This window comes from Lipophrys pholis (genome assembly GCF_963383615.2).
Source record: "Lipophrys pholis genome assembly, chromosome: 12".
Lineage (NCBI taxonomy): Eukaryota > Metazoa > Chordata > Actinopteri > Blenniiformes > Blenniidae > Lipophrys > Lipophrys pholis.
The window spans coordinates 17,933,451-17,960,907 of NC_137641.1; the positions used below are offsets into that span (position 1 = coordinate 17,933,451).

At 41.6% G+C, this 27,457-nt stretch overlaps 1 protein-coding gene across 4 annotated transcripts in view; it reads left to right on the forward strand.

Annotated features, from left to right (window-relative positions):
- The first annotated feature begins 4,229 nt into the window (after positions 1-4,229).
- The window catches only part of tjp2a (tight junction protein 2a (zona occludens 2)), a 42,903-nt gene continuing 19,675 nt past the window's right edge, over positions 4,230-27,457 (forward strand). Inside the window, exons 1-3 of one of the 4 annotated variants that reach the window (XM_080477517.1) lie at positions 4,230-4,396; positions 16,783-16,912; positions 26,712-26,765. In XM_080477517.1, the coding sequence (XP_080333643.1) occupies positions 16,907-16,912; positions 26,712-26,765 (60 nt within the window). In that variant the 5' untranslated portion in view covers positions 4,230-4,396; positions 16,783-16,906. Of the gene's footprint in view, positions 4,397-12,848; positions 13,164-16,782; positions 16,913-21,790; positions 21,970-25,933; positions 26,010-26,711; positions 26,766-27,457 lie in introns of those variants that run through there. The other 3 variants (XM_080477514.1, XM_080477516.1, XM_080477515.1) reach the window with 3 other exon arrangements.

The window sequence follows — 27,457 nt, forward strand, 5'->3', positions numbered from 1 at the left end:
GTCTCCATGGCAATGGGGTACAACGCAACTTTTATGCATCTGCGCATGCACACCGCAGCCAGAGTGTCATGACTCCCCGTTCAGATTCTCTTTGGACTTGGTGGTTTTATAGTTCACAGTCACCGGAATAACAATCCAACTTCATCGTCCGTCCATGCGGATGTCTGTCGCCATTGTTAATGTTTACTGCGTATTGTTGTCTCTTCGCATTGGTGTGGCTTCATTACAAAGTCAAACCGCAGCTCCCACTAGTGGCCCAACATGATAACTACATCGTTTTCAATACGATGCCTTAAACCTTTCTGAAAGGAAAACGCAAAAATGAAGCATTTTCACATGAATGAACAATAACATGTCTTTTTTATTTTACATTGTAAAACGCATATATAACCGAGTACTTGTGCCACCTCTGGCAAGCATTATTGAAAATCACTGCATAGGCTGAGGAACACTTCTGTCAACCGTCGTCCACCAACACAGTTTATAACTGCAACAATGTGAGACAAACCTCAGAAGAAATCCTGAAATCCATTAAAAAGCACTGCTGTTCAAAAAGTGGAGGCGAAGCAGAAAAATACAGCGACACAGAAGGTTCAGCGTGAAGCTACAGGAAGAACACACAAATAGAAACCACAGGAAAACTCCAAACGGGCATTTATATTGTGGCTTTCAATGAAATCATAACCTTTGGAGACTGCGGACGCTGCATCCTTCAGAACATACAGCATTTACAGACACATATACGCAACGTAAGCTCTTTTTTTTTTTTTCCCCCTTTGTGCAGCCTCAGTTAGTTTCGGCGAGGTGAAACCACAACATATTCTTCATGTATCTCAGCAGCATGACTCCATCATAGCAGCGTTTGAGTATTAAATTGGGCTCCCTGCAGAGTAGACCTGCCACATTCTGAACACATTCGATCCATCAAGGAAGAGAAATGACAACGAATGTCAGCAAACTGCTGAACGGCTGAAAACCTGCATATTGCAAGGATTGGGGAAAGATCTCACTCTTCAGAACTAACTCTGTCAGACCTCAAACGCCTCCGGAGTGGAGCTAAAACAGGAGCTGGTGCAGCGCAGTGGTGAACACGGTTCTGTCCTCGCAGACTGAAGCTCGGCCAAACTCCGACTCTACTGGGGAACAGCCAACTATATAACATCCACTGTCTGATCCAAATATGAAGCGAAGATGAGTTTCCCTGACATGTTGGAACCAGAAAGAGAATAATTCATGATCGACATGAACTAATAGTAATGAAGTGTGCATTCATAGATGCATGATCAATTATTATTCTGTTATTACAGTTCATCATAGCTGTCATCTGAGTCTAAAGTCACTAAACACTTCAGGTAGATAACCTGTGGGCCGATGTTGTGCTGAAATCTGTTTCCTACTCATAAACAAGGTGTAGTTTGAGGTCATTTACGCTGCCAGTCAAAGGTCTTAGATTAGAACGTCCCAATTCTTCCAGTTATTCATTGCAATTGAAGTTGTTCAAGTCCAGTGAATAATTATGAATATACTGGTGTAAAGGTAAGTAGTGAACTGTCAGGGGTAAAAAGAAAGAAAGAAAAGTAAGGTTACTTAAAACTGAAAAAATAATGTACGTTTCCGAAATGTACAAAAAGGCCTTTATCAGGGAGCAAGACAAGAAATGGGAAGGAAAGCGATGAACACTGGAAGAGAGACAAACCACCAAAATACTTCAAAATATACATCTTTCCTTCAGAGAAATTGCAAAGAAAGTCAAGATGCCAATGAGTAAAGTTTGCTTCAGCATCACAAGACAGAAACTGAAACTCTTGACAGGAAGAGGTCTGGCAGTCTGAAGTTTCTAGTTTACAGCTTGAGTGATAGGAGCACATAGAACAACAGCTGAAAGCAGAGATAAATAGTGGTGGTCGAAAGTCTCAGTTTCAAAGACTTGGAGCTGCAGGTCTGACAGGATGAGCTGCAGCCACAAACAAACTCATTGCTAAGACGTCACAATAAGACAGAGATCCTCATATGGGCCGTGAAACCCCGGCATTGGACTACTGAAGACTGGAAGAAGGGATTATGGATGTCGAGTAGGTGACAGGATGTTTGCACAGTGAGTGACATCAACTGTCAAACATGGAGGAGGAAGTGTGACGGTCTGAGGCTCGGTTCAGTGACTTGCACAGTGTGAGAGGAACCCTGACCCAGAATGGCTGCCTCAGCATTCTGCAGGTACCTACTGGCATGAGCCTCATGGGCCAGGATTCATCCTACAGCAAGATAATGGCAGAAGTCCGAGCTCTACCAGAACTACATCAGCAAGAACAGAACAACATGGTCGTCTTGAGAACATGAGTGACTCCAGACTGAAACCCCATCGAGTAAATGAGACCCTCTAATTAAACAACAGAATTTGTTTTCTCTCGGCAGTGAGTAAGGTTTCAGTTTGAGAGAGACTAATTACAGAGTACTATCAGCTCTTTATACAATGGTTGTTCTGTTTACTCAGAGACTGGCGTGTCTGTTCATTCAACACACTGGAGGGTCTCGACCTGAACCGGCCCAACCGGTCGCACTGGTCACTTTTACACGCACGCACACACACACACACACACACACACACACACACACACACACACACACACACACACACACACACACACAGGTGATTAAAGTGAGTTTGAAAAGGAGCTTTTCTTTCAATACAGATGGCAGCAACAACAACCACACACACATATCTAGAATTCACAGAGAACTGAGACAAAAAGCTGTGTTGATGTGAAAAGGTCAGGGGTCAGACTGGTCGGAGATCATAGAAAGACAACAAGAACTCAAATAACCACGGGTTCTCAACCAGAGTATGCAGAAGAGCATCTCTGGTATTTCCAACAGGGTGAAGCTTGAAGCTGATTGCCTTCAGCAGCAGACGACCACACAGGAAACTGAGGGACAGTTCACAAAGCCCGGACAATAGAAGATTGAATAAACCTTTAAGGTCTGATGAGTCTAAGTTCCTGCCGTCACATTCAGATGGAGAGTCAGGATTTGCTGAAAACAACATGAAGGAATGGATCCGACACCGTTTGAACATCACAGCCTTCCTGAGTTATTGTTGCTGACGCCGTCTATTTCTGGCAGACACTTCAAATAGGAGAACACAGATCGTCTCAAACCGGAGGAGTTCACTCCGATTGGCCTCCACAGTCACCAGACCTCATTGTAAACGGCTTCTTTGGGAAATGATGAAACGAGACATTCTCATCATGGATGTACTGATAATAAATCTGTAGAGACTGTGTGAAGTTATCATGTCAATATGTGATAGATTCTATGGAAGGTTTCCAGCACCTTGTTGAATCTATGACACCAAAATCAAGTGTTGAGCAGTCCTTAGGGCAAAGGTGGGCAACTAATTTACCGGAAGGGGCCACATGAAAAATTATCACTATTGAGGTCCCAGACCTCTGAGAACTCAATAAGAATTATCTCTAAATTAAAGTTTTTAACATGATTTTTATGAGCTAATGTTGCTCTCACACTTTTTCCCCAGTCTTGTATGGAAATTATGATTTTTTTTTTTTCCCTCAAGATTTTTAGTTCAGTACACAAGTTAATAAAAACTCAACATTAAAAAGTTAGAAATGTGACTATTTTAGATGAAATAAAGCCAATAATAGTTCAGGACGTTTGTTCCACAAGTGAGGAGGGCATTGTTAAACTCTTCTCTCACTATGCTCGATCATCACATGTACACTGAAAGTATAAGACGTCCTACGATGTAAAATTACAGTTTTCAAATCAGATTATATGGGATTATCACAGACTAACATTAAGGAGTGTGATTAGATGCAGCTACATTGATTTCTTTTTTTTTGTTTTTTTTTCAAAATCAAGGCTGAAAATGGGCCAAATCCGCCAATTGAGTTGAATTTCTTTTTAACCTGATATCAACTTCACTTCCTGGACCCCCCCTCCGCGCACCCCGCGCGCACCCTTGTGCTTTCATCCTAAATTACACCCGGGGGACAGCGACACTCTTTCATTATGTCATTTACGGATGTGTCCTTAATGGCAGACTGAGTCATCCTCACTGAAAGTGTCCTTCACGTCCTGTTCTGTGAGTCATTGGATCAGCTCTCCCCCCTTACTATACCGCGGCGCTTGCAGAGGAAATCTCACGCGAAGCCCCGCGTCGACGGAAGCCGCTCGACACACCTGCAGCGTGTAAGCCACGCCCACATACCTGAGAGAACCCGGAAGCTGCCGTCTTCGAGGCTTCAGAGAAAACATCTTGCGATCGTTTCTCTTGTCCTAAACCGCTCTTTACTCGCCTTCCAACTTGTCCGGGGCCCGCTGCGGAGGTTCAACCCGGCCGAGGGGACTCACGGAGGGGTCACGGAGGCGGTTTCACCCGGTAAGGCCGCGGTATCGGTCGACATGTTTTCTCACCGTTCACTGCCATGTTAGGACATTGTGGCGCTGCAGCGGCTTCCTCGAGTCGCTTTGGAGTCCAAACTGCGCTAATAAGCTCTTATTTTCCTCGATTTGTTATTTAATTCTTGTTCATTTAACCTAAACTGAGCCGTGTTGGTGTTCAAGTGAGTATAAGTGGACAAAGTTGTAGTTTGGTCTTCTCCACCTGTCAACAAAAGGCATAGTTCAGGCCTGTAAATATCACTATTTAGACTTGATGTATCTCAAAACGTATTTGGAAAAGTCCAAATAACTCTTCAACTGATTATAAAGTACCTTTTAATAGTAGCGCTGTATTAAACTTCCCTGCCTACATCTTGATAAGACAACGTGGTGGAGTGATGCTAAAAAACCCCACTATAATCTAGTCTAAAATTCATCTTAACCACCTGCTTCGTAAAGGTAGACTTATATACCTGGGTATATTTCAAAATGTGTAGTTTGTGGTGTATTTCTTCTCCACTGTGAGTATATAGGGTGTTAGACTCAGAAGTGATATAATAATGAAAGGTTTGTTTATTGTGTGGTGTGGGGGATGCACAATATATCGTAATATATTGTTATTGCGATATAAATGTGTATGGTATCTGTATCGGAAAGGACGCACTGAGCAGGGATAGATCATATTTCCTCACAATTTGTTGTAGAATCATGGTAGTGGTATAAGCTGCAGCCCAACATTTCTCTTCAGATGGTTGAAACTACAAACTGGCCAAATATTGTCCTGTTACTCACTATTTTGTATTTAATAGTTGTCTGTGTGACTCTTGTGTGAACTGTGTTTACAGTGTGAATACAGTAAAAGACAAATGTAGTTTGTCTTTTCTGCAATGACAGATGTCAACAAAAGAGGTTGGATCTACTTCATTGATATATGTTAAGTAGTTTGAGCTAACTCCCGAGTAAAATAAGAAAGTACCTTATTAATAGTGCCATATTGGTCTTTCTCCACTACATCTTGATAAGGCAGCATTGCAGGCACTTGGAATGAGGCCATAAAAGATTGTTACATGTTAACTCGCTTCCACTCTCGCTAATTTTGTGTTGGTGATGCTGATCAATTTTAAAAGTGTGTATCTTGTGGTGCATTATGAGTATTTACAGGTACATCGCAAAAAATTTGAATATCATGAAAATATTCAATGTTTTTTGTCACTCATTTCAGAAAGTCAAACTCATATATGATATAGGCTCATGACACATAGAGTGAAATGTTTCAAGGAAAATTAGCATTTTTGTTTGTGCTTCCAGAAATGACATTTATAGAGCAGCTGGACTTTAGTTATGACAATTTCAGAGTTTTGAAAGGAACGCGTCAGTGGCAGGATGCCAGAGAGATGGGCGCAGTAAATAGGATTGTGATTTATTTTAATATATTATCTCTCTTAACCCCGAAGGCGTATTTAAGGTGTCTGTCTGGACGGAAGCAACTTCTCTTTAGTTTGAGGAACTGAGGCATACATGACCAATTTAGCGTTTGCAATAGGGATCAACATTTACATCTTGCAACATTCGAAGTATGGTCAAATGATTCTTAGATTATACAAATTGGATTTAGTGAAGCTATTAGAAGCTGATTAGAAGTTTAAAAACTTGCTCCTGACCAACATAAGGGAACAGCTATTGTGCTGTTAAGTATTCTTAGTTAAGAGTAAAGTTGGAACTGTCGATTATGCTCAGTTTTTTTTTTTTTTTTTTTTAAGCGAAAGAAAGCATGCATTTATGATTTGGGGGTTTGTAGGTTTGTAGTTGACCCTCGAGGTCGCCTCACGCTGGCTGGTGATCCAGATTACACCTGTGGAGGGCATGTGCACACTGATCCTCTCTCCCTCCAGCACTCCGTCTCTCTCTCTCTCTCTCTCTCTCTCTGCCTCTCTCTCTCTCTCTCTGCCTCTCTCTCTCTCTCTCTGCCTCTCTCTGCTCCACCGCTGCAGATTTGTGAGTGGCATGTGTCCCTCCATCTGGCTCGCACATGCATTGCATATGGACATTGCGTAATGGCCCGGGGCCATAGCAACGCGGCGCCGCAGCGCGACTCCCGACACGTGGGGAAAGTGACAAGGGGCCAGAGAAGCAAACTGCTTATGTAAAAGCATTAAGAAGACCAAACCACTGCGGCCACATCCACGCACCCTGTGGAATAAGAAGGGGAGACAAAAGAAAGCTTTCTCTGAGTTCATTAAAAAGTGAGAACAAGACACGGCGAAGGAAGTCGCCGGAAGACAGAGCTGCACCTCGTCCTCTTTCATAATTTATTAATCAAGCTTTCTGAAACGTTAACAAACCTCACATGCGTGTTGGCTGCTGTTTTATATGATCACTGACTCTTAATATTTGTTTACAATGATCCTCAAAGAAATGTGGATTGTTTGAATGTGAACTCCAGATGTTGCTTGCTGCAGCCACAGAACCGTGCCGGTCTTTTCATGAAGCTGCGTGGTGACACTGAGCAGGTTGTTTGGGTTGCGTTCGGCTCGAGCTCCTCTGGTCTTTATCCCCTGGAGCCAGCGTCCAGTTCCAGATGAGCTGACCAGCGTCTTGTTGTATTAGTGTCTGAGCGCGACCTCTGCCGCCCTTTAAACGGATGAACGGGTTCGTGTATTAGGTCTGAAAATGCATCACGGGCAGAATAAGCCAGGAATGTTAACATGACTTTTTTTGTTTTGATGAACCAGATGGGACGTCAGGGTTTGGACTCACTAATCGGGACCCAAAATATTAGTCACTTTCAAAAACCATTGATCTTTAAACAAATTTCTTAAGAGTAGTGGACACAACACAGCACTGAGACTCTTGTTGAAATATCGTGCTGCTGCCATGAAAGCTAGTGACCTTGTTGCTAATAGCCTAGCCCCAACGGCACGCTGTCGGGTGATTTAAAAAGAAAACCATAATGAAACAGCAATAGGAGACCTTTAATGGACATTTCTCTCTATTTTGCACCAGAGAGTTTCATTAAAAATTTGCTTTAAATTCAGATTGTCATTTTTCTGTAGTAAATGTTCACTGTTGTGAAAATATCAACATTTTCATCACGTATCCTCTGCATCACAATGGCTCTACTTTACCTGTTCAGCCCACTCGACATGAAATTGAACTTAATGTGGAACCTGTCCAAAAATGTGTTTGACACTCCTGATCAAGGAAATGAAAACAAGTTAAACTGCTAGAATCACATCAACTGAAGATTAGTTAGTTTTTTTAACCGTCACAAAATGTCAGCTGATGCTAATGACGCAAGTTCGCAACAATCAGACTAGATGGCGAAACTCTGAGATGATGATGCAGCTCATTACGACATTGACCTCTCAAGATCTGCTTCCACACAACTCCAGGAAGTTTACTGAGACATGTCAAGACTGCAGCCCCGTTTACATGACGGTGTTTTCAAGTGAAAACAGAAAATGCAAAATTTTCCTCGCGATTTGGGTTTTTTGTCTACATGACAACGGCGCTCGGGGCCACTGAGACGCAGTGGCTGTAGGTTTCGTTACAAAAACAACCAACAGCGCCAGCATGTGGCCCCTAGCATGCCCACTACATCGTTTTCAGCGTTTCTGCCATTTCCATGGAAACGGACATCGTTTTCAAAATGATTTTGTGTAGAAACGAAACCTTTCTTGAACCAAAATTTAGAAAAGATGTGTTTTCACTTGCAACGTCACGTAAACGAGGCCTGAGGTCGTGACTGATGCTTTCAAAGGGCTTTAAATACACCCGATATGCTGACATCAACAATCTTTGTTTCTCCGACAGATTTGTTTCTGATGTCAGCACTGATGAAACATTCCTGTCACCACTGTGAATTAGCTCAGCGCTGATGTTCGCTGTAGATGAGATGCGAAGGCTTCATCTCCCATATTTGCATTTCAAACACAGAACTGATGCTAGCAGTTGGCTAACAAAGACAATCTCTGTGTGGCTGCACCCGAACATAACACATTTCCCCCATCCGAGCCTTTAAAGAACAGCAAGTCAGCCAGCTTGTGTATAATTGCTACTAAAATAGAAATATAATCGGGTTGCCAAGCAACTGGCGAGGATTGTGGGAAATGGAGAACCAAATGTGGCACGTATCCTGCATTCATCAGGTGTGCACAGGTGTCGGTGTGCATGTCCGTGCACGTGTTGATCAGCGCTGTTTTAGTGCGGCTGCAGTGTTTGTAGGATGATTATTGTTTGTGAGATTACAGTGGAGGTGTTGGATTATGATCACTCTCACTGTGGATGTCACGTTGCTGCGTGGGTATATATAAAAAACATTTTTTTTTTTTGTTTTTTTTTGACAGTCCAGACCACGCTTTAATCTGGGCTTGTTTGACAGGACAAACCCCCCCCCCCCACCCCTTCCTTTTCAGTTACCCTTTTGTTTTTGTTTTTCCAAAGAGAGACTTGTTATTTTTGTGTCTCCCGCTGGCTGTGCTCCTGGTATTTTGGTCCTCCTCCTCCCGCCCTCGCCGTGCTGAGGGATTTCTCCTGTTCAGTGAAATCTGCAGCAGCTCTCATGGCACGGCCACCCAGAGCCGTAATCCAGACGTCCAAGCTGCTCCAATATAAATCCCGTCCAGAGTTCGCATTGGCTGGCGACTCATCAAGAGCCCGCCAACATTATTTATTTATTTCGAGCCTCTCAGGACACGGCAGCCTGCTGTCATCTGGTGACTCGGGGATGACAAGATACAGACATTTAATCTGTGCAGCGGCGTGGCGTGCACACTGGGGGGGTCTGCACGAGACCTGAGAGTTCAGGAATGCACTCGGTCTCAGATGAATGTTGCAGGAATTTATGCTGAACAATTGCAGCGACAAAAAAAGTATGTGGATAGTAACGGAGAAGCCATGCGAGGTCGCATCAGAGAGGCTCTGTGGTGAAACTGCATGAACCTGCACGGCAGGGTGTCGTCTTACCAAAACTCTCGGCTGAAATTCAAGCAAAACCTTCCTGTGGCGCCGCCACTCTCCTGTGAGAACACAACAACTTGTGGCAGCGACGTGGCGAGCTAACCACAAAACAAAAAAACGATATCAAGGCGTTTAAACTGACCCAGGATTTTAAGATGTCTTGCATCTTAAAACGTCTGCATGCAGACGCGATATGAAGCCAGTGCAACATCTTCTTGTCACCGTCCTTCAAACTGTTTCTCAACAAAATGACTGTATTCAAAAATACAGTAAAAAATATCCATTAACAAAGTCGATGAAGGATAGAAATATAATAACCTGAATCTGAGTCGTTGTTGGCAACTAGTTGACTAGCTTTGCAAGCGTTTTTCCCTTTTTCATCAGTCAACATTTAGGATAAAGTTGAGTATTTTAAAGATCACACCTCAAATACTTTCTGTGTATTCAAAGTCTTTATTCACAGACTTGAAAATTTCTACAGGCTGGACGCTGGAGATTTAGCATCCTTACACAGTGTACTCGGGCTCAACGAATTCCATTTGCTTCGTGTAGCATTTAAACCAGAGGAGTCAAACATGAGGCCCGAGGGCCAAAACCAGCCTGCAAGAAAACATATATATTAAAAAAAGTATTGATTTAAAAAAATATATATATAAATGAAAAACACCGGCTTTGCATTATTGAGGTGTGGATGGGTAAAGACACACATTTGCGGAAAACGATGATGTCATTGCCCCCCGCTGCGATACCCTCCGGGATGTCACTAAATAACAATGGCGGACTACATGCTCCGGGTTGAGCTGCAGAAGCTACTGATGCTGGTCAGTTTATTAAAGCGATATGTTGGATTTCTCAAGTACGAGGTGGAGCTGGAGTATTCTCTGTATCATCATCTCCTTTTTATGTGTTCTCCATGTCTTCTGCGTTTCTGGTGTATTTGGTGAGTCACAGCACCACCTAAAGGCCTGGCATATGTACTACATTAGGTTGAGCCGTGTTCATAGTGGCATGTTGATAGAATATTTTTAAGAATGCAGGAAGAAAAAAGATCATTTTGGCTCGTGTGCCTCAGATATCGGTGATGCCGCCATGGAAGCTCGCAAACGAGCATTAGCCTCAAAGCCATGCTGTGTCGGGTGAGTTTGTAAAAACATGCATAATGCAGTAGTAACGGGAGACGTTTTTTGGACAGTTGGTGCAAAAGAGATTAAAATGTCTGAAAAAAGATTTCAATTCATTTGGCTTCATGTTGAGATTGTCGTTGTTTGCCATATTAATAGTTTGGTTTTGTGAAAAGATAAACATTTGCATGAAGTATACTCTGCACCCCAACAAAGAAAAAAATTTAAGGTTCATTTTTAGAGGTTATTACAACACTATTTTATGGTTCCAGTCCACTCGAGATGACATTGGGTTGTGTGTGGCCCCTAAATGTGTTTGACACCCTGGTTGGAACCATCATTAGTTATATGGAAGTGGATCCTGTGAGGTCATTGTCATGAGGAGCTGTCTTATCTTCTCACCACTGGGGATGTAAGAGCCTAACAAGTGACAGTTTGGAGTCACAAAAAAATGCAGGCAGACACAGAGAGAACATCCAGACTTCACAAAGGCAGTCAGCTCAAACCTGAACGTGGGCAATCTCTTTCTGAGGAAAGTGATGATCACTTTGAACACGGGTGCCCCATCTGTTGATTTCTATCAACTGATGGTTCACAAAGAGTGAATCGATCATGTGCCTTTCAATAAAGTAGTTAAATTAAATGTTAAAGTGCTCTGAAATGTTTTCCACAGATAGCTTCCAGATATCTAGAATCTTTTCAAGATTTCACTATTTTGACCTGCATGAGAGAAAAGGCTTTTGTCGTCTGAATATTCAGGTGACGCTACAGTTTGACATTGACTTACATTCTATGTTTAAAAAAATATTTTGTTTGACTAACTAACATTTAGAGTTAAACAAATTTTTTTCTTGGACCTAGTTTCCTGGGGCGGCCGGTGGTCCTGGACCACTTGAGAATAATTGTCCTCACAGTAATGAGGTAAAAAATATGTAAGAGGTTTTGAATAAATTGCCAGGCTCAACTGCAACCATATGTTCCCCTTTGAAAAAGCCTTCTGGAGGGAGCTCTTGGATCGTGGTGCGATAGCGCCACACAATTCTCCAGCAGAGAACAAAAGAGCCTCAATTTCAAAGGTTTCAGAAATGAATGCCCAGTCCTAATTAGTTTGCACAGAATGATCCATGAAAATGAAACTGTTTTACATGTGACTCATCTGCTTTTAAATATATTGAGATAATTAGAGCCGTACCGGGATGTCCGAATATTTACTCGTTATGGTGGTGTCCGGGTCATGATTTTGAAATTCAAATGTTCGATGTGAAATATCAAATGTCTGTCATTCTAATACATTGGTCATCTTAAAATTGTGTAGGTTGTCCATTTTCTGTGTAGACAGCGAGTCATTGAGTGTATTGAAGGTGTGCTGAGGTTACAGGCAGATGTTGGCGACACACCCTTTACGTCTTGGAAGTTGTTAAGAAGAGCTTTTATGTGACTGTGGGAGCGTTCTACCTCTGGACCAACGTTTGATGGATTCCAACCACTTCCCACTGGAAACATCGCACAAGTGCTGCAGTTTGGCGGTGCACTGACCCAGTCCAATAACAATCACAATCTGGCCGTTTTAAAGCCCCATCTACACAACCTTTTTAAGTGAAAATGCTTTGTTTTTGCGTTTTCTTTTCAGAAGAGTGACACAGTTACACAACAATGTTTTAAAAATGATGTCTCTTAAGTTGAGTGTTTTTGAAAAGTTCCACCTTGGGAGCCATTTTCAAAAGTTTTAAGTTTGGACTTGGAAATATCGTGTAAACGGGGCCTCAGTCTCCTTCAATTCCATATATTTGTTCATTTTCCTGATTCTTACTCAACTCCGAGGACCAAATGTCCAGAAAGGACCAAATGGTTAGAATGTTATGGTGAATCGGTGTATGGCCCCAAAGACATGTTTCCCCTCCTGAGTTGGTTGTTTTGAAATGTTTTGCTGAGCCCGTGCACTCCAATCATGAAGTGCAGAGATGCGCGGCTTAAAGTTGTTTTGCCATTAATAATCTTCCATTTGGGGTTAGCCCCGGTGGAAGGGTGTGTGAGGGTGAAGCAAGAGGGTCTGTCCGGGTGTAAATGGCGAGAAGACTAAGCCTGGAAGGGTGGGGGATTATTAGAGAAGGGGGCGGAGAGCATGCATGATCTGTCAGGGCTTAGTACCACAATTATCTGAGCGGCTGCAGCAACAGCAGCAGCAGCAGCAGCAGCAGCAGCCGCCGCCGCGGCCGTGGCAGGAGCTGCGTTTTCATTAGTGTAATGTCCAGAGAAGCCGCGGAATTATGTAAGAGTGACGTGCTGTCATCCCCTCTCGGCCAGCCCACCGCCTGGCAGGAACGTGGCCGTTTGTTTTCCTTTTATCCTCTCCCGCTCAGAGAAGCCAAAAGGACATCTGTCAAGAGTCGGCGGTCGTGGTGCGACGGCGGCACCGGGAGAGATGCTGCCGCTCTCGACACTCAATATCACAAGTTTGGGAGTCTTGACGGGGGAAACAAGTACACGGTCTGAGATTCAGAAATTGCGTCTGATACTCTATTAGAGGAGGAGCGACGGCCGTGGGCACAGTGATGAGCTGTGAGAGGAGAGCTGGAAGATGAAGTTTAAGAAGTTCATCACTATTATGCAGGCAGCCATGGGCATCGTGCCCCTCAACAAAAGAGAGCTTTTGCCACCCGGCAGGAAGCTGTGGAGACCCCCGGGGTGAGTCGCAGTGACATTTACATGCACTTTGTTCACTTGATGCATGTAAAGGGATTTTAAAAAAAAAAAGGAAAAGAAAATGTTCCAGATCGAGGAAGTAAGATCTGTTTACAGGTGGAATGTGTTTCACCTGTAATGTGCTCATTTCAATGCTTCCATCTGATGGACTCTGACCATCAAGGATACACAAATCTTTCCCTGTCGTGATGTCAACATGGGAGACATGCATCATGTAAAAGACTGAAATGATGTTCCCATGCACTGGGCATTCATGCTCTGCAAACTCAACACAATGGACTTTAAACTATGAAAGGAAAGTGTGATTCATTTTCTGATTAATTAAAAACATTTCATTGATCTACAGCCTGAGCTTGTTCATACCTGGTAGTCAGGACGCAAAGGTACAAAAATAACAGAGAAATTGCCCAAAACACGGTCCTTTTATGAGATGCTTCTGTTGGGAACTACAGAAAAAGGAACAGAACTCAATGCAGAAAGACTCAATACTTGACAAGATTACTGCATGTTCATTTAATATGGGGCAGCCCGACTGACCATGTAGATTTTTCTGCAGGAAATTGTCTTCGTTCCAGATTTTGTGAATAATCCACGGAGGAGTAGAGCGTAGAGAGCTCTCACAGATGTGTCACACAAACAAACAAAACCCCAAACTGTCTGAAGAGACCACAGGGAGTGGATCCTTCAACAGCGTGTATTTATTAGTATTTGGGATTTTCAGCCCTTTATAAATGTAAACAAATGTTCGATGGTGGATTTTTGTAGTAGCTGATCTGCCCGACTGGATATAATCTGTTGATGCTCACTGTGGATCGTGCTCATGGCCGTGACTGACAGTTACACATCGTATGCTTTGTGCAGCTTGTGAAATGGTTCCTTTTTTATCAAGTTCATGAATTAAATAAAAACGATCTCTTCCTACAGTTTACTAAAGTGTCCATAGCTTTAACAAGTTTTGGTGTAGATCACATGAAGTCTTTAATTTGATCCTCGAAGTACCATTTCACTCATCAATCCTTGCTTTTTGTTGTTTTTTATAGTTGTGTAATGGGAACTTTTACTCTACCAAAGTAGTTTAAACACTTTGCAGCCCTGGGGAACTGCTCATTTTTAATTTCAGAAGGTATATCCTCCAATATTTGGCTTGACTGTCATGTTTTGGCTAATCAGAGGAAGGGTTATATTAGATATTTATCGAGAAGGTTTGCTGTTACAAATGATTTGTTAAGGAGCGCCAATATTAGGGTTGTATCACAACCTTTGCAATATACATGTCACGAAACACGTTTCCATGTGAAAATTGAAATTTTTCATTGTGTTATGGTCGTCGGTTTACACGACAATGCTGCTCTGAGCCACTAAAAAAGCGATTTTCTGAAAATGAGTTGCCCAACATTCATCGTTTTCATCATTTCTGCCTAAACGGACATTGTTTTCAAAACGTTTCTCAAACAAAAACTGTGTTTTTACTTAAAACATGGTGTGAACAGGGCCTGCCTGATCTGTGATCAATTAAGATGGAAAGTATGTTCATGATCTGCAAATTCAAAATGGCACTGAAAGTACAGTGTGATTAAATACAATTAATTCACAAGTATTAGTTCTTACAGATTTGTTTCAGTTTGATCTCCAATGTGAAGTTCTTAAATATGAAAGCCAGTTCGTTAAAGTTTTAGCATTAGGAGGAGTGGAGTCATATTACAAGCATATTGTGTTGAAAACACACAACATTTGTAAGGTCCAACCCTTTCTGTTGGGCACCACATAAGTTTAATCCAAATTTGAGGGTTAACATGTGGTTTTTGTGCTGACGTTGCACTTTAGTCAAGGGTTGAGTTAAACTCTCTGTTGTGATGGTTTGTGTAAGGGGCCGGGCAATTAATTCTGTCAATGAACACCCTCAACAAAGGGATTTCAGTAGTGCGAGACAGACAAAAAAAGGTTATGTCATTGAAAATAAGTCATGTTTTGAGGCGAACGGGCTGGAAGGAGCCACTTCCTGAAGGGCTTCATTGAGTTGATCTGTGTGTGGATGAATCCAGTGAATGAAAGAGCAGCTCAGGACAATGTGTGATGAAACCTGCCGGTGGCTGAAGAGGAGCTTCACTGATTCATCAGCTGAACCTTTTCAGACTCATCCGACCAAAACTGTCATTTATTTCAAAGCGTGAGGTTTTCAAAGACTTTCAACCAATAAAGTCTCTTCCACATTTCAGCTTTTCCACATTGAGGAAAGCCACTTTTGAAACGTTTCCATCTACTTGTGCATCAACCGGTACTCGTGCGAGTACAGTGTCTGCCGTCGACATGGCGATGGAGTCGGAGCGTTTTTTTAAAAAGTTCCATCCTGGAAGCAGTTTTCAAAAAGTTGCGTTTTCAGTGACTCTCAGCGCCTTTCTTTTGTTCAGGAACACCCAAAATGCAACGAAACTTGTGCGTTTTCACTAGAAAACGTTGTGTAAAGTTTTCTTCTGAATCAAACAAACCCTTCTGTGGTCTGTTGCTAAGCTGATGCAGTTCATAAGTAAATATGAAGCCACACCAAGGGGTCTTGGTCTGCTTTCAAACAAACTTTGAGGAAGTTGGACTGAATACAAACTAAAGACGACAAATGCAGGATGTGATCTGTGCCAGAGCCTCATTGTGTTTGTGGCAGATCCTTATCGGTGTGTAACACAGGACTTTCTGCTGAATTTGTGTCTCTGAGTTCTTGGATGATAAAAGTGTTAACATACCACATTGTTGCAGAAGCTGAAGTTTCCACTGTGAAATGTGAATCTTTGTTTTCTGACTGTTCCAGACCATTAAAATGAAAACAAAAGCTTAATCTAATGAAACCTATGAGTGAGTGGCTTTAATATTACAGGGGGGAATTCAGTGGAGAGTCAGTAGAAGTGTGACAACAGTTTTTTGTTTTTTTCCCCCCACAGATAGTTCAAGTTCACAAAGCAGCATGTTTAGTCCTGCTTCCTCCACTCGGTCATGTACTGTGATATCTGTCTTTATCCGAGCACACCGTTTCAGTGCTTTTGTGACTCACCGAAAACATGTGCGCTACATGTTTGGGCACGTTGTTCGCAATCAGGTTTTAGATACTGTTCCTGAAATGAAACCGAAGATCAAACTTTTGTTGTTGTACTATTGTACAAATATTATTTTCACCTGATGCAGTAAAAGAGGATCTTTCTACATGTACGTTGAGTGAGTACATGCCATCACGCACTGCTTGTGAAATATAGAAGATTCGTATGAAAAGTGTACACTGAAAGTACGCAGCGATTACACAACTTCAGCAAGTTGAGACAGCCTGCTAATTAATTTTCATACAGTTTAAAAATAGGCCGTCCCTGCCGTGTGACTGCTTCACACTCCACAGTCTCTGTGAAAAACTTCTCTTTGATGGCATTATGTCTGAGACGAGCCTTTTGAATTGTTGTCAAGCTCGTCTAGAAAATAGTTTTAAAGGTTCATATCAAAGAGCTGCTGTGTCCTATATAGAAATCACTGGGTTGCTCATAATAGCAGCGCTTTCTTATCAAGTCTGCTGATATGAGTGTGCGTTCATCTCTGTGTGTGCGTGTGTGTGTGTGTTTCTGTTCAGGGACCAGCCAGGCTCTGACCAGACCAGCACAGACCTTCTCAAGTCCGGCCGCAAGTTCTGCTGGTCCAGAGAAGCCCACTACCTGTACCTTCGCCGCCTCTCTTCACGCAGCTACTCGGCGATCATGATGGTAAGTCGCTTGTCTTGAATATTAATGTGTCTTCGGCTGCGTGATGTCAGTACTGTTTAACTCGTGTGACTCAAACCAAAGGAAACAAGCTGTTCTTAGAATTAAGCCCTGCGAGGGAAAAAATGTTCTTGTCTATTCTCAGACATTTGTTTCAGTGAAGAAGTCCAGCTCGGTGTCTCCAATTTAGTACAGAAAGCTCATTGATTAACACAATATCTTAAAATCAAAATCAAAGCTTAGATTGTTTTCTTGATGTTTTAACATCCATGTGAAAAGTGTTCCAGGACTTCGTAGTGTTGAAAAACGACTAGATGAGTTGATGGTTTGAGGACAAGAATTCCCACAGATAAATGGTTACAAATTCGGCTTGCTTGAAACGACTTTCACGTGTTTTTAACACCTGATTCCTTCAATCTTTAGTTTGTCCAAAGAAATGTCCGTATACGTGCTATACGTATTGTTCTCTGCAGACAATGTGTGTGGTTCCATTACCAAAACAACCAACAGCACCCACAAGTGGCTCTACAGGCTAACTACATTGTCTTCCGTTTTTTCGCCGTCTGAACAGACAACGTTTTCAAAACGCGAAACATTTCTGAAACCAAAACGCGGAACGGTGCGTTTTCACTTGAAACATTGTCTTGTAAAGGCGCCCTAAGTTGTTTTTGTGTGGAGAAAGCTCAGGATCCAGCTTGTCTTATATTTCCCTCTGGTGGTCTTCCAGACAGTGAACTGAGCTGCAGCTGATAAGACGAAGAGGCTTGTGTTAAATTACGACCAGCCGGTGCTCCATGTGAGCACTTCTGAAAGAAGAAAGTAGACTCAGAATTAGAAGCTCCTGTGGTTTCTTGCAGATAATAATGAACTGAAGTTCTACGTATAAAGCAACTTGAGCATATCACAGTTTCCCCAGCGTCAGATTACTGATCCTCAGTGTGACACTGTTATTTTTCGAGGCGCTACAGAGAAGCAACTCTTGTTAATGTGCTGGATAATTGGCTGTTTGTAGCTAAGGTAAGGCAGCAGTTCATCTTCCTATCCTAGGGTTGTTCATTTATTCCACATCTCCATTTCTCTTTGTGCAAAGTCTTCTCAAACATAACGCATCGCCAGAGGTTGATCTGAGTGGAACATACATGGCAGCTCTCTCGACATTGGTGCAAATGTGAGAATGGGATCTTGTCAATGTTTTCCAAACATTTTTTATTATAACATGTAAATGATTTGGAATTTTATGAAGTATCTTATTTAGATGCATTTTCTTTCATTATTGGGAAACATTTTGACATTGAATTTACCTGATTTGCTATCAGGCTCTCCTTTATAAAAGTTTAAAATCTTCCAACTCTGCATCAGTTATACTTGCATCCATTCAAATCAATCATAAATGTAATATACGCATTTACAGTGTGTACAGAGATTATTCAGTCCCCCTATAACTTATTCACTCTCTTATATTGGAGCCATTTGCTAAAGTCATTTAAGTAAATTTTCTTCCTCAGTGCACACGCAGCATCCCATTTGACAGAAAAACACAGAATAGATTTATTTAAAAAGAAATGCTGCAATGTCACATGGCCTGAAGTATTCAGGAGCTTTGCTGTGACACTCTTAGGTTCAACACAAGTGCTGTCTATTTCTTCTGATCATCCTTGAGATGGTTCCAGACCTTGGCCCAACTCTAAGCCTCTCTCAAGGGTTAGACACCAAGAGTTTGCCAAAAAACACATGAAGGACTCCCAGACTTCAGCCGCAAGGACAGGGCGACTGGCTGCAATGGGAGGAAAGATGAATGCGGCCAAGTAGAGAGATCCTTGATGAAAACCTTTTCCGGAGTGACTGAGTTGAAGGTTCACCTTCCAACAAGACGGACCCGAAGCACACGGCTAAAATAACGAATAAATGGCTTCAGATCAACTCTGTGACCGTTCTTGAATGACCCAGCCAGAACCCTGACTCAAAACTAATCTCTGGACAGATTTGAAAATGACTGCCCACCAATGGTCACCGTGGACAGGACTTAGTTGCCTCCTCAATGAAGTCCTGGTCAGCAGCAGAAGCTCCTTCAGCAACAGCCTCATTCCAGCAAAGTGCACAACAGAGCGTCCCAGGAGGTCCTTCATTCCTGTGGCAATAAGACTCTAGAACTCCTCCTTGTAAATAGTGTGTGTTGTGTTGCTTGTTGAGCTCAGTCTGCTCTGCGACGCCATCACCGCTGAGCTTAACTTTGTATATATGGGCAGTTAAATTAATATTTCTTATTTAACTTTACTTTTAGTTGAATTAATATTTCTTATTTAACTTTACTAAAATCATCTAATTCTATTTCTAATCACTTCACTCTGTGCGGCGCTATGTGGAGCCATGTCAAAGAATTTCCCACAGGGATTAATAAAGTGAGCTGATTCTGATTATTTCAGCCACGGAGGGAAACACTAGCTATTGGTGGGTAGGGTGTCCTAACCTTTACTCAGTTAGAATTCACATAAAAAAAATAAAAAAAAAGGTTAATTTTTGTTGTTTATCTGCTATTAAATCAGTTTCTTTTCCAGAGGTGATTAAAACAAGATTAGAAATCAATATGGGAACAATTCTTGATAAAGAACTCAACATTAAATGTGATGTCCTAATTTTCTCACCTGACTGTCTCAGTACTGGACCAATTTTTCACATGTGTGTATCCTTAGTCCCTGGTTATGGAGCGTCTCTGTAAACATATAAAGTGGATTCAGCCACAGTTTGTTGAATTGTTTACAGGATACCGCTTGGTTCGATGGTTTGTTTCCTTGAACATCACTGGGCTGGTTTTGAGTTTCCCCGTTGATGAAAATTTGATGATCGTGGCTGTTATGAAACTCCTCCCTAATCCCATCAGTGGATGCCGAGAATGACTGCAGTGGTTTCTTTTTTGTTTTTCTTTTTTTTTTTGCCCAAAAATAGTTAGTATGCTGCTGACGGGGCGGCTTCTCCTCCAACACGCTGATGATTCGAAAATGCAAAGTTCTGTGACTCACTGTGTGCACCGGACGCACTTCTTTCCTCTTTCTCACTTATCTTGTTTGTCTTTTCTTCCCTCGTACAACTGCGCCGTAGAGACTTCCCTCCCCCATCCTCCTGCATCCAGGATGATGATTAACTACAGAGAAATGTCGCATCCTGAGAGCTTCATTGTTTTAATGACTTGCTCTCACAAATTATCCAGGCCATTGAAGCTGTTTTGCATTAGAATGTCCTATTTTAAGACCTTTTCACCATATTTCAGTGCACTTTTTATTTTTCGACTGGACTGACCTTAATGTTAGCTGGAATTCCATTGTTATGTCATTCATTAAGCACAGTTACTTAGGAATTAAAAAAAAAAAAAGTGGACAGAGTACTTTTGCTTATCTGTTGTGTGGGAACGGTGTATCATTTGTTAAAATCGAGGATATTAAACGGAGTAGAATATGATGTGCTGTGAGGGATTTGGACATTTTCATGGTCAGCTGGTGCTCTTATCTGTGATTTGATAAAATACCAGAGAAGGCGGGCCTGATTGGACAGTGAGTCGCACACAAAGAGATTTACATGTGCATTTTGACCTTTCGCTCAGCTGCTCATATGTAGGACCTCTATGACTTTTTTTTGTGTGTATTTTGTTTCGCCCATTGTATTAAATCATACTTATCTTCCAGTTCCATGGCAACCGCTTAAACCCTTTTATATGTTAAAAAGCATAAAGACCTGTTCATTACAAAATGATTTTTCTAGCCTGGTGTGGAGATTCTGGTCAGCGCCGCAAAGAAAAAATCTCCTATCTGAAGTCTACAACACCTTTTAGATGATTTGAAACATAAACAAGACAGGTTTTATCAGCTCCCGTCAGTGTGTAACCTCATTAAGGTTCCAATATTCAGAGTGTGTGTGTCATGTTCAGGGCTTTGTATAGATCAAACTAAACATACAAAAGTGTTGTTGGCTGATTTTGATTGTAATGCGTTTTTATTATGAATAATCTCACAGGTGAATAATGATACATACATGTGCGCTTACACATTTTGTATAATATACAATTTAAAAATATCTTATGTATAATATTTACGCTACTTTTAAAAGTATCCATCTTTCCATCCCAATGAATCCTGGTTCTCTCTCTCTCTCTCTCTCTCTCTCTCTCTCTCTCTCTCTCTCTCTCTCTCTCTCTCTCTCTCTCTCTCTCTCTCTCTCTCTCTCTCTCTCTCTCTCTCTCTCTCTCTCTCTCTCTCTCTCTCTAATTAATCATATATCTGGAAATGTTTGTATTTATATATTGACTTAATAAAGCTTCAGATGAAGTTTGCTTTATAAACTGTCTTTTTCCTGATCATGATTATTTGAGGCCATATTTGTGTTTGTATTGAGCTTTTCTGTAGTCTGCCTGTCCAATTTAGTCAGTTACAATGCAACAGGAGCTTCAGATGAAGCTCGCATGCTTTATTAATGTGGTCTGTACCTTCAGTTGTGTGTTTTTGTTGTTGTCTGTCTGGAGCTTCACAGCATGCTATCTCCAAAATCAATGGGAATTTTGGACGCATCCACTTCAGGGAAGTTAGAGGCGCAAACATCTTGTACGTATCCATCTACAGTGTTGATAACTGCTTGTCACTACGAAGAGCACTTAAGAATATTTTGAAATACAATATTGCTCCGGTTTTTACGTTATTTTTAAGTTACTCCGTTTCTTTTAGAGTGCTTGTTTTATTTAAATCCCCCCCCCCCCCCCCCCCGAGATTCTGTTTGGTATAATCCGATCCAAGCTAGGAGTGCTGTGCGCTAATTTTTGGCCTGGATGTTTGATTTTAATGTTTACCGTGAGGCGAGTGGGAGCTCTAGAGTGAACCACACCTTATATCAGCTGCTTTTAGACTTTGGAAAGCCCTCGTACCTTCTCCTGAGAGACTACAGACCCGCTGGAAGGGGTTTAATTTGGGTCAAAATCCTCCGCGGTGGTCGGGACTCGGGACGGTTCAAAGTGCGTGATGCCTGTGAACGGAGGGGGGGTGGTCTCTCTGAGCAGATACACAAGTCACTATTTCACCGTGAGTGCTTCAAATATCTCCTTTCAAACTGTCGGCGAATGTTCCAAGAAGACTTGAAGTGACTTGGTAAAGTATTTGTGTGTGTGTTTTTGAGGAGAAGTGGTAAACTTTGGGAGTGTCCCGGAGTTCTTGGTGAAGCCTGTTGCATCCTGTTGCACCTGCTGCCAGGCACGAAAACTGTTTTCTCAGTGAAAACGCTTCTAGAATTAATAGATGTGACCCGAAATGTAGTTTAAACACCTTATCTAATATATGAGCGATGCTTAATTACTTTTTTGTCTATCACGCTGATCAAACGGAGTTTGTGCTTTAGTCTCAAACACGTTTGATTTCTGATCTGAACTTTAAAAAACCTTTTTACTGAGAACAAGATCAAAACGTTTATAAATCCTTTTGTTAAAAGCAACAAAACCAACAATTTTGGTATTTGTACTGCTATTCTTTGGATTTTTAATGTGGCGTTATTGTGCAATGCTGTAATGTACCGTTGTGACCAGCAGGGGGCAGACTTACACAAGGATTATCTCAGCGGCCGCACAATAGAACCACAATAAACTAATATTTATCTTTAAAAATACTCAAATAGACAACATTTAAGATTTGGAGTTGATGCAAAAATATGAAGTATGATCATAGATAAGATAATAGATAAGATCGTCTTTTATTTCTTCCCCAATAGGGAAATGTTCATTGTCTCCACAGCAAGTGGATGTAGCAAAACAATAGGAACAATAATCATAATAAATATTACAAAAAGATAATAACTGACAATGTCGTTGCATGATAATGTTGGTAGTGATTGGAATTATACCAGGGATTATTCTTATATCACAGAATACATAAATAAATGAATACTGTATAGAACAGTGTTGAACTATAGGGAGTGATGTGTGCCTAATTGTCCATGTTATTGGTTAATTGTCCCTGATTGTTTAGTTACTTTGCAAATGTTGGAAGTTAGTTTTCGAGTTTTAGTAAAAGTTTGTAGTCGGATAAAACCATTGTTTTAGTGTGATCTGATTTTCAAGGTGCCTAATGAATAACAATCCAACTCAAAATAAGAAGACTAGTGTCTCAAAGAAAATCTCGTGTTGATAGGAAGATAATTCAATCTTATGAAGTTTTGAACATAAAGGCCGATTTAGCCAGTTGTTTTCTTCAAATTGGGAAGTTTCAGAAAAAGCTGAACAGGTAAACAGTGTTGTAACTACACTGGATTGTGTCACATTAAACAGACTGTTGTCCTTACTGAGATAGTACAATATGGGAGGATCATGATAACAATAAGATTAGAAAAGATCTAAGAATATAAGTTCATCAAGTTACTGTGTTTGTGCTTTGGGATTTATTTCCTAGTGTTACAGAAGTGAAGCAGTTTGTTCCTGTTATCATTTTTATTCTTTCGTCTAGTTTTTGGCTTCTGACTTTTTGGCCACTCGTTTTGAAATGAGGGCTACCAATTAGTTACATGGTTTTCCTAATGGTTTGCTGCACAATGTATGTGAATTTAATGCACTTTTGGTTCCTATGCATTTGTTTTCACCTGGCTTTTTAAGTGTTGTTTGAGCTTTAGCATAGTACAGTAGTGCTTTACCAAAGGTAGTCTCGGTGTCGGGTCTCCCACTCAGAAAACAAAGGTTAGCGCATCATGTCAATCAGATTTCAGTTTGTTTATTTAATTTTGGTTTCTTTGTCATATTGCTTAACAGATTTTTCTTTTTATGCCTGTCTGGTGTGTTCACACATGTGAGGTCTTTTTAGATTACAATAAATTCTGGTGCTGCGCCTCTGTTGACGTAAACACTCCCTACCGCTCCCTGAACTCTGAGGCTGCGTTTACGCACCAAAGGTATCATGTGAAAACTGAAACCTTTCTGTGTATTGGGGGTCCATTTACAAGACAATGGTGCTCATTGCCACTGGAAATGCAACTTTTTGAAAACGGCTCCTAAGGTGGAACTTTTTGAAAATGCTCTGTGGAAACGGAAATGTGGAAAACACAACTTTTCTGAAACACTGCTACTGCTGCATGCACACCACAGTCGTAGTAAATAATAATTTAAAGTAAAAAAAAACCTCACAGACGATGCATTTTCCCTTGAAATATTGTCATACAAACTGGACCTGAGACAGATCAGGACTTTTTCAAAAGCAGGTGTTGATCAGATTGAAGCACCAAAAAAACATGTGTAAAAGAGTAATGTAAGCACCTCTGAGCTCAAATCTGACGAGCCAATGAAAGGTATACTCTTAGATATGTGTGTCACAAGAGCTGGTGCCAATGTTTTGTCTCCTTCCTGCATTTTTACAAACTATTGTGAGCATTCGTCTGGCTAAAACCCCTCCACAATAATCCCAGGAGCACTTCTAGCTCATTGCACAGCATTGAAGTGGAATTTAAGATGATTCTGTTTCCTAGTACAGAAATGGTTGTTTCCAGCTTTTTACTTGCTGTTAAAACAGGTCGGATGACTAGAAAAGATATTATTGAACACTGGGATAAATACAAAAAACAAACAGATGAATATTGAATTGAATGTTCAAATAAATCCAATAAGAAATGAATAAAGCATATATTAATGTGGAGATAAAAATGCGCATAGATGAAGAGATTTAAAAACACTAATGGACTTTTATAATTTACCAATAACTTGAATGGGAAATTTATTTATTTATTTATTTTTTTTTTTTTTGCCATTTTTCCTCGTTCATAAAACAAAATCAATAACTTGATCCCACATTAATAGCAGCATACATGTTCATATTTTTTTTTATTTTAAGTAAATATTTCTGGGTGTGTGTATGTGAGAGACACGTGTTTCATGTATGACTGAATGATTGTTTAGCTGAGAGCTCCAACTGCATAAAAACCATGTTTAAGTCCTCCCAGGTTATTACACTGTTTAATTTTTGTGGTTTTTTTTAATAAAAAAATTTTTTTAAGAGTTTGCGTGAAGTCGATAAGTTCCAGTCGTCTTTGATTCTGGTTTTGAGGTTTTTACAGTCTGACCACATTATGACCTACATCCTCTGTGAGGAGTGGACTCCATCTGTAACACCCAGTATTTATCTCAGCCTCGCTCCTCATTAGTCAAGTTGTGTTTTTGTTTCGTTACGTAATGGACCTCCACTCAAGAGGATTCGACTTATACAGCAGGTCTGCCTGCGAGCTAACGAAGCAGTTATGTCGCACGGTGGTGGAAAACTCTCAGATTTAAACTTGATTTCCTCCCTCGAAGCAGATTCTTTTGCCACAGTCCTTTTATTTAAATGACTTCAAACGACTGTTGGCCCAGAGTTTGTGGATTTACAGTCGAATTCCCAGAATGAAAGGCACTGTTTTAATTTCCTCTGCGGACACTGAAGCATGTTGTGCTGCTCTCTGTCCTGCGGGCCGCCTGCAGCCCCTGCTCTCTGAAGTGTCTCCTGGTAGGGTTGTGATGGGCGCGCTGCCCCCGTTTCACTGAGCCTGGAGATGTCAGCCGCTCACAGATTTCACTTTCCACTTCAGTTACCAAGTGGAAAAACAAACCACAATTGTGCCTAGTCATGCTCACATTCTGCAAACTTTCATTAGAGGAGAGAGATCAGTAGAAGTGAGCGGAGGTCCGAGGAGACCCTCGCTACTCGGCGCGACTCGTTTTGTGCAGTTGGGTCGGTTTTGTCGGCGCGTGCCAGCGCAGGAGTGGGCGCGTCTGCATGTTTACACTTTGTGCAGACGGTGGGATTTGTGCTGAATGTAGGCCAGCAGAATCCCTCTTACGTCAAAGGCGGGCGGGCAGATGCAGGGGAGAGAGCTGCTGCTGGTGGTTGTTGTGCAGCTGTGGCCATGCAGGAGGAGGAGGAGGAGGAGGAAGAGGAGGCTGTGGCGCACATCAGTCCGCCAGAGCACCGCTGGCGGTGAACGGGGAGAGACGCAGATAGGAAGAGACGGGGGAGGACAGCGCACACGCCCCCAAAAACAAACCATGAAGACCGTCCTCAGCCTGCACAGGAAATGGGCCCACGCGGTTAAGACCATCCGCATCCTGCAGGGACTTGTGAGTGGACGTTCTGCTTAGCGGGGTTCTGAGGCGCTCCAGCCTCACCGGGACCGCGATGCACCGGGAACCACTTTTGTATTTAAATGAGAAGAAAGTGGCACCAAGTTGAAAGATGGAAAAATCAGTCAGGCTTTTTCAAAGTAGTTTGCAAAAAGAAAGAAAAGGAGGTTTTAGTGGTACAAATGTGTTTTAAACCAACTTATACTTGCTGTGCTCTCGAGTCTGCTCCGGATTGTTCTGATTGAGTCGCTTCCACTTCACACACGCATGTATTGATTGTTTTGGCATCATCACTTTGTTCTGAATAACAGATTCTAAAAACGAGTGCAGTGCGGCGGAACTTTCCCGAGCTGTCTGTGTTTGGTTGTTGTGCATCTTCACCTGTTGATGGCGTCTTGGTGCTCACTCACAGGAAGCACTTTGAGTTTGACAGTCAGCTGACTGATGTTCAGGCGTCTTCGTCATCTAATCAGCTGCAGTCAGAAGTCGGTCGGTCGGCCGGCCAGCTGGTCCGAGGAGCTTTGAAGCCCCCCAGCAGAGGCCTGCCATTGTTCCTGTGGGAGCTCCTGGTTGTGTAACGACAGCAGAGGCTAATGAACTGGCTTTGTCGTTACATCACGTAATACATTATTAATCTGTGCAGTGAAATGAAACCACCCACGGTAATCTCTCTCCCTCTCGCCCTCTCTCTCTCCACAGAACCCGGTCATGGAGGAGACCGTGTGGGAGCAGTACACTGTGACCCTGCAGAGGGTGAGTCCATCTGCGTGTACACACACACACACACACACACAGGTCCCGCCTCATCTCATTTACAATATTTACATCAGTGGGTCACATAGAACTGTGCAATCCGACCTCAGAAGACAATTATTTAAATTCTAATAACTATTTAGGCTGTTTATAACGTCAGCAGGTAGACTGCATTCATTCAGTCTCTAACTTTTATACATTTACAATTAGAGATACACAATATGTGAGCCGTCATTTTAAATAAAAATGGTTATCTGTCTAAAAAACAAAGGTGAGCCGACATGAACAGTGCGAGTGAATATTTCAGTCCAAAACATCTTTTCACACACTCACACAGAGTCTTTCAATATCCACATAGTGGTATATCGGTTATTGGCCATAGCAGCAATATGAATATTGGTATCGGCCGCATTTTTTCCTTTTGGTTCATCTCTAGTTACAATTGTGAGACAACCAAGAAATTGAGGGTAAATGTGTTATTTGTTGATGTTTTTAACTTTTTCTTTCTTTGATAAAACACAAAAGTCCTTTACAGTTAAGAAATCAAAAGATTGTCGAGATTATTGCAGCATATGTTTAGAAAATAGTCTGGTTAAAGTTTTCAGTGAATCCAAAAATCAGAAGAGAAGTTTGAGGACAAAATAAATAATAAAATAATTTATAAACAGTCACTTTAAATGAGCTTAAGAAGC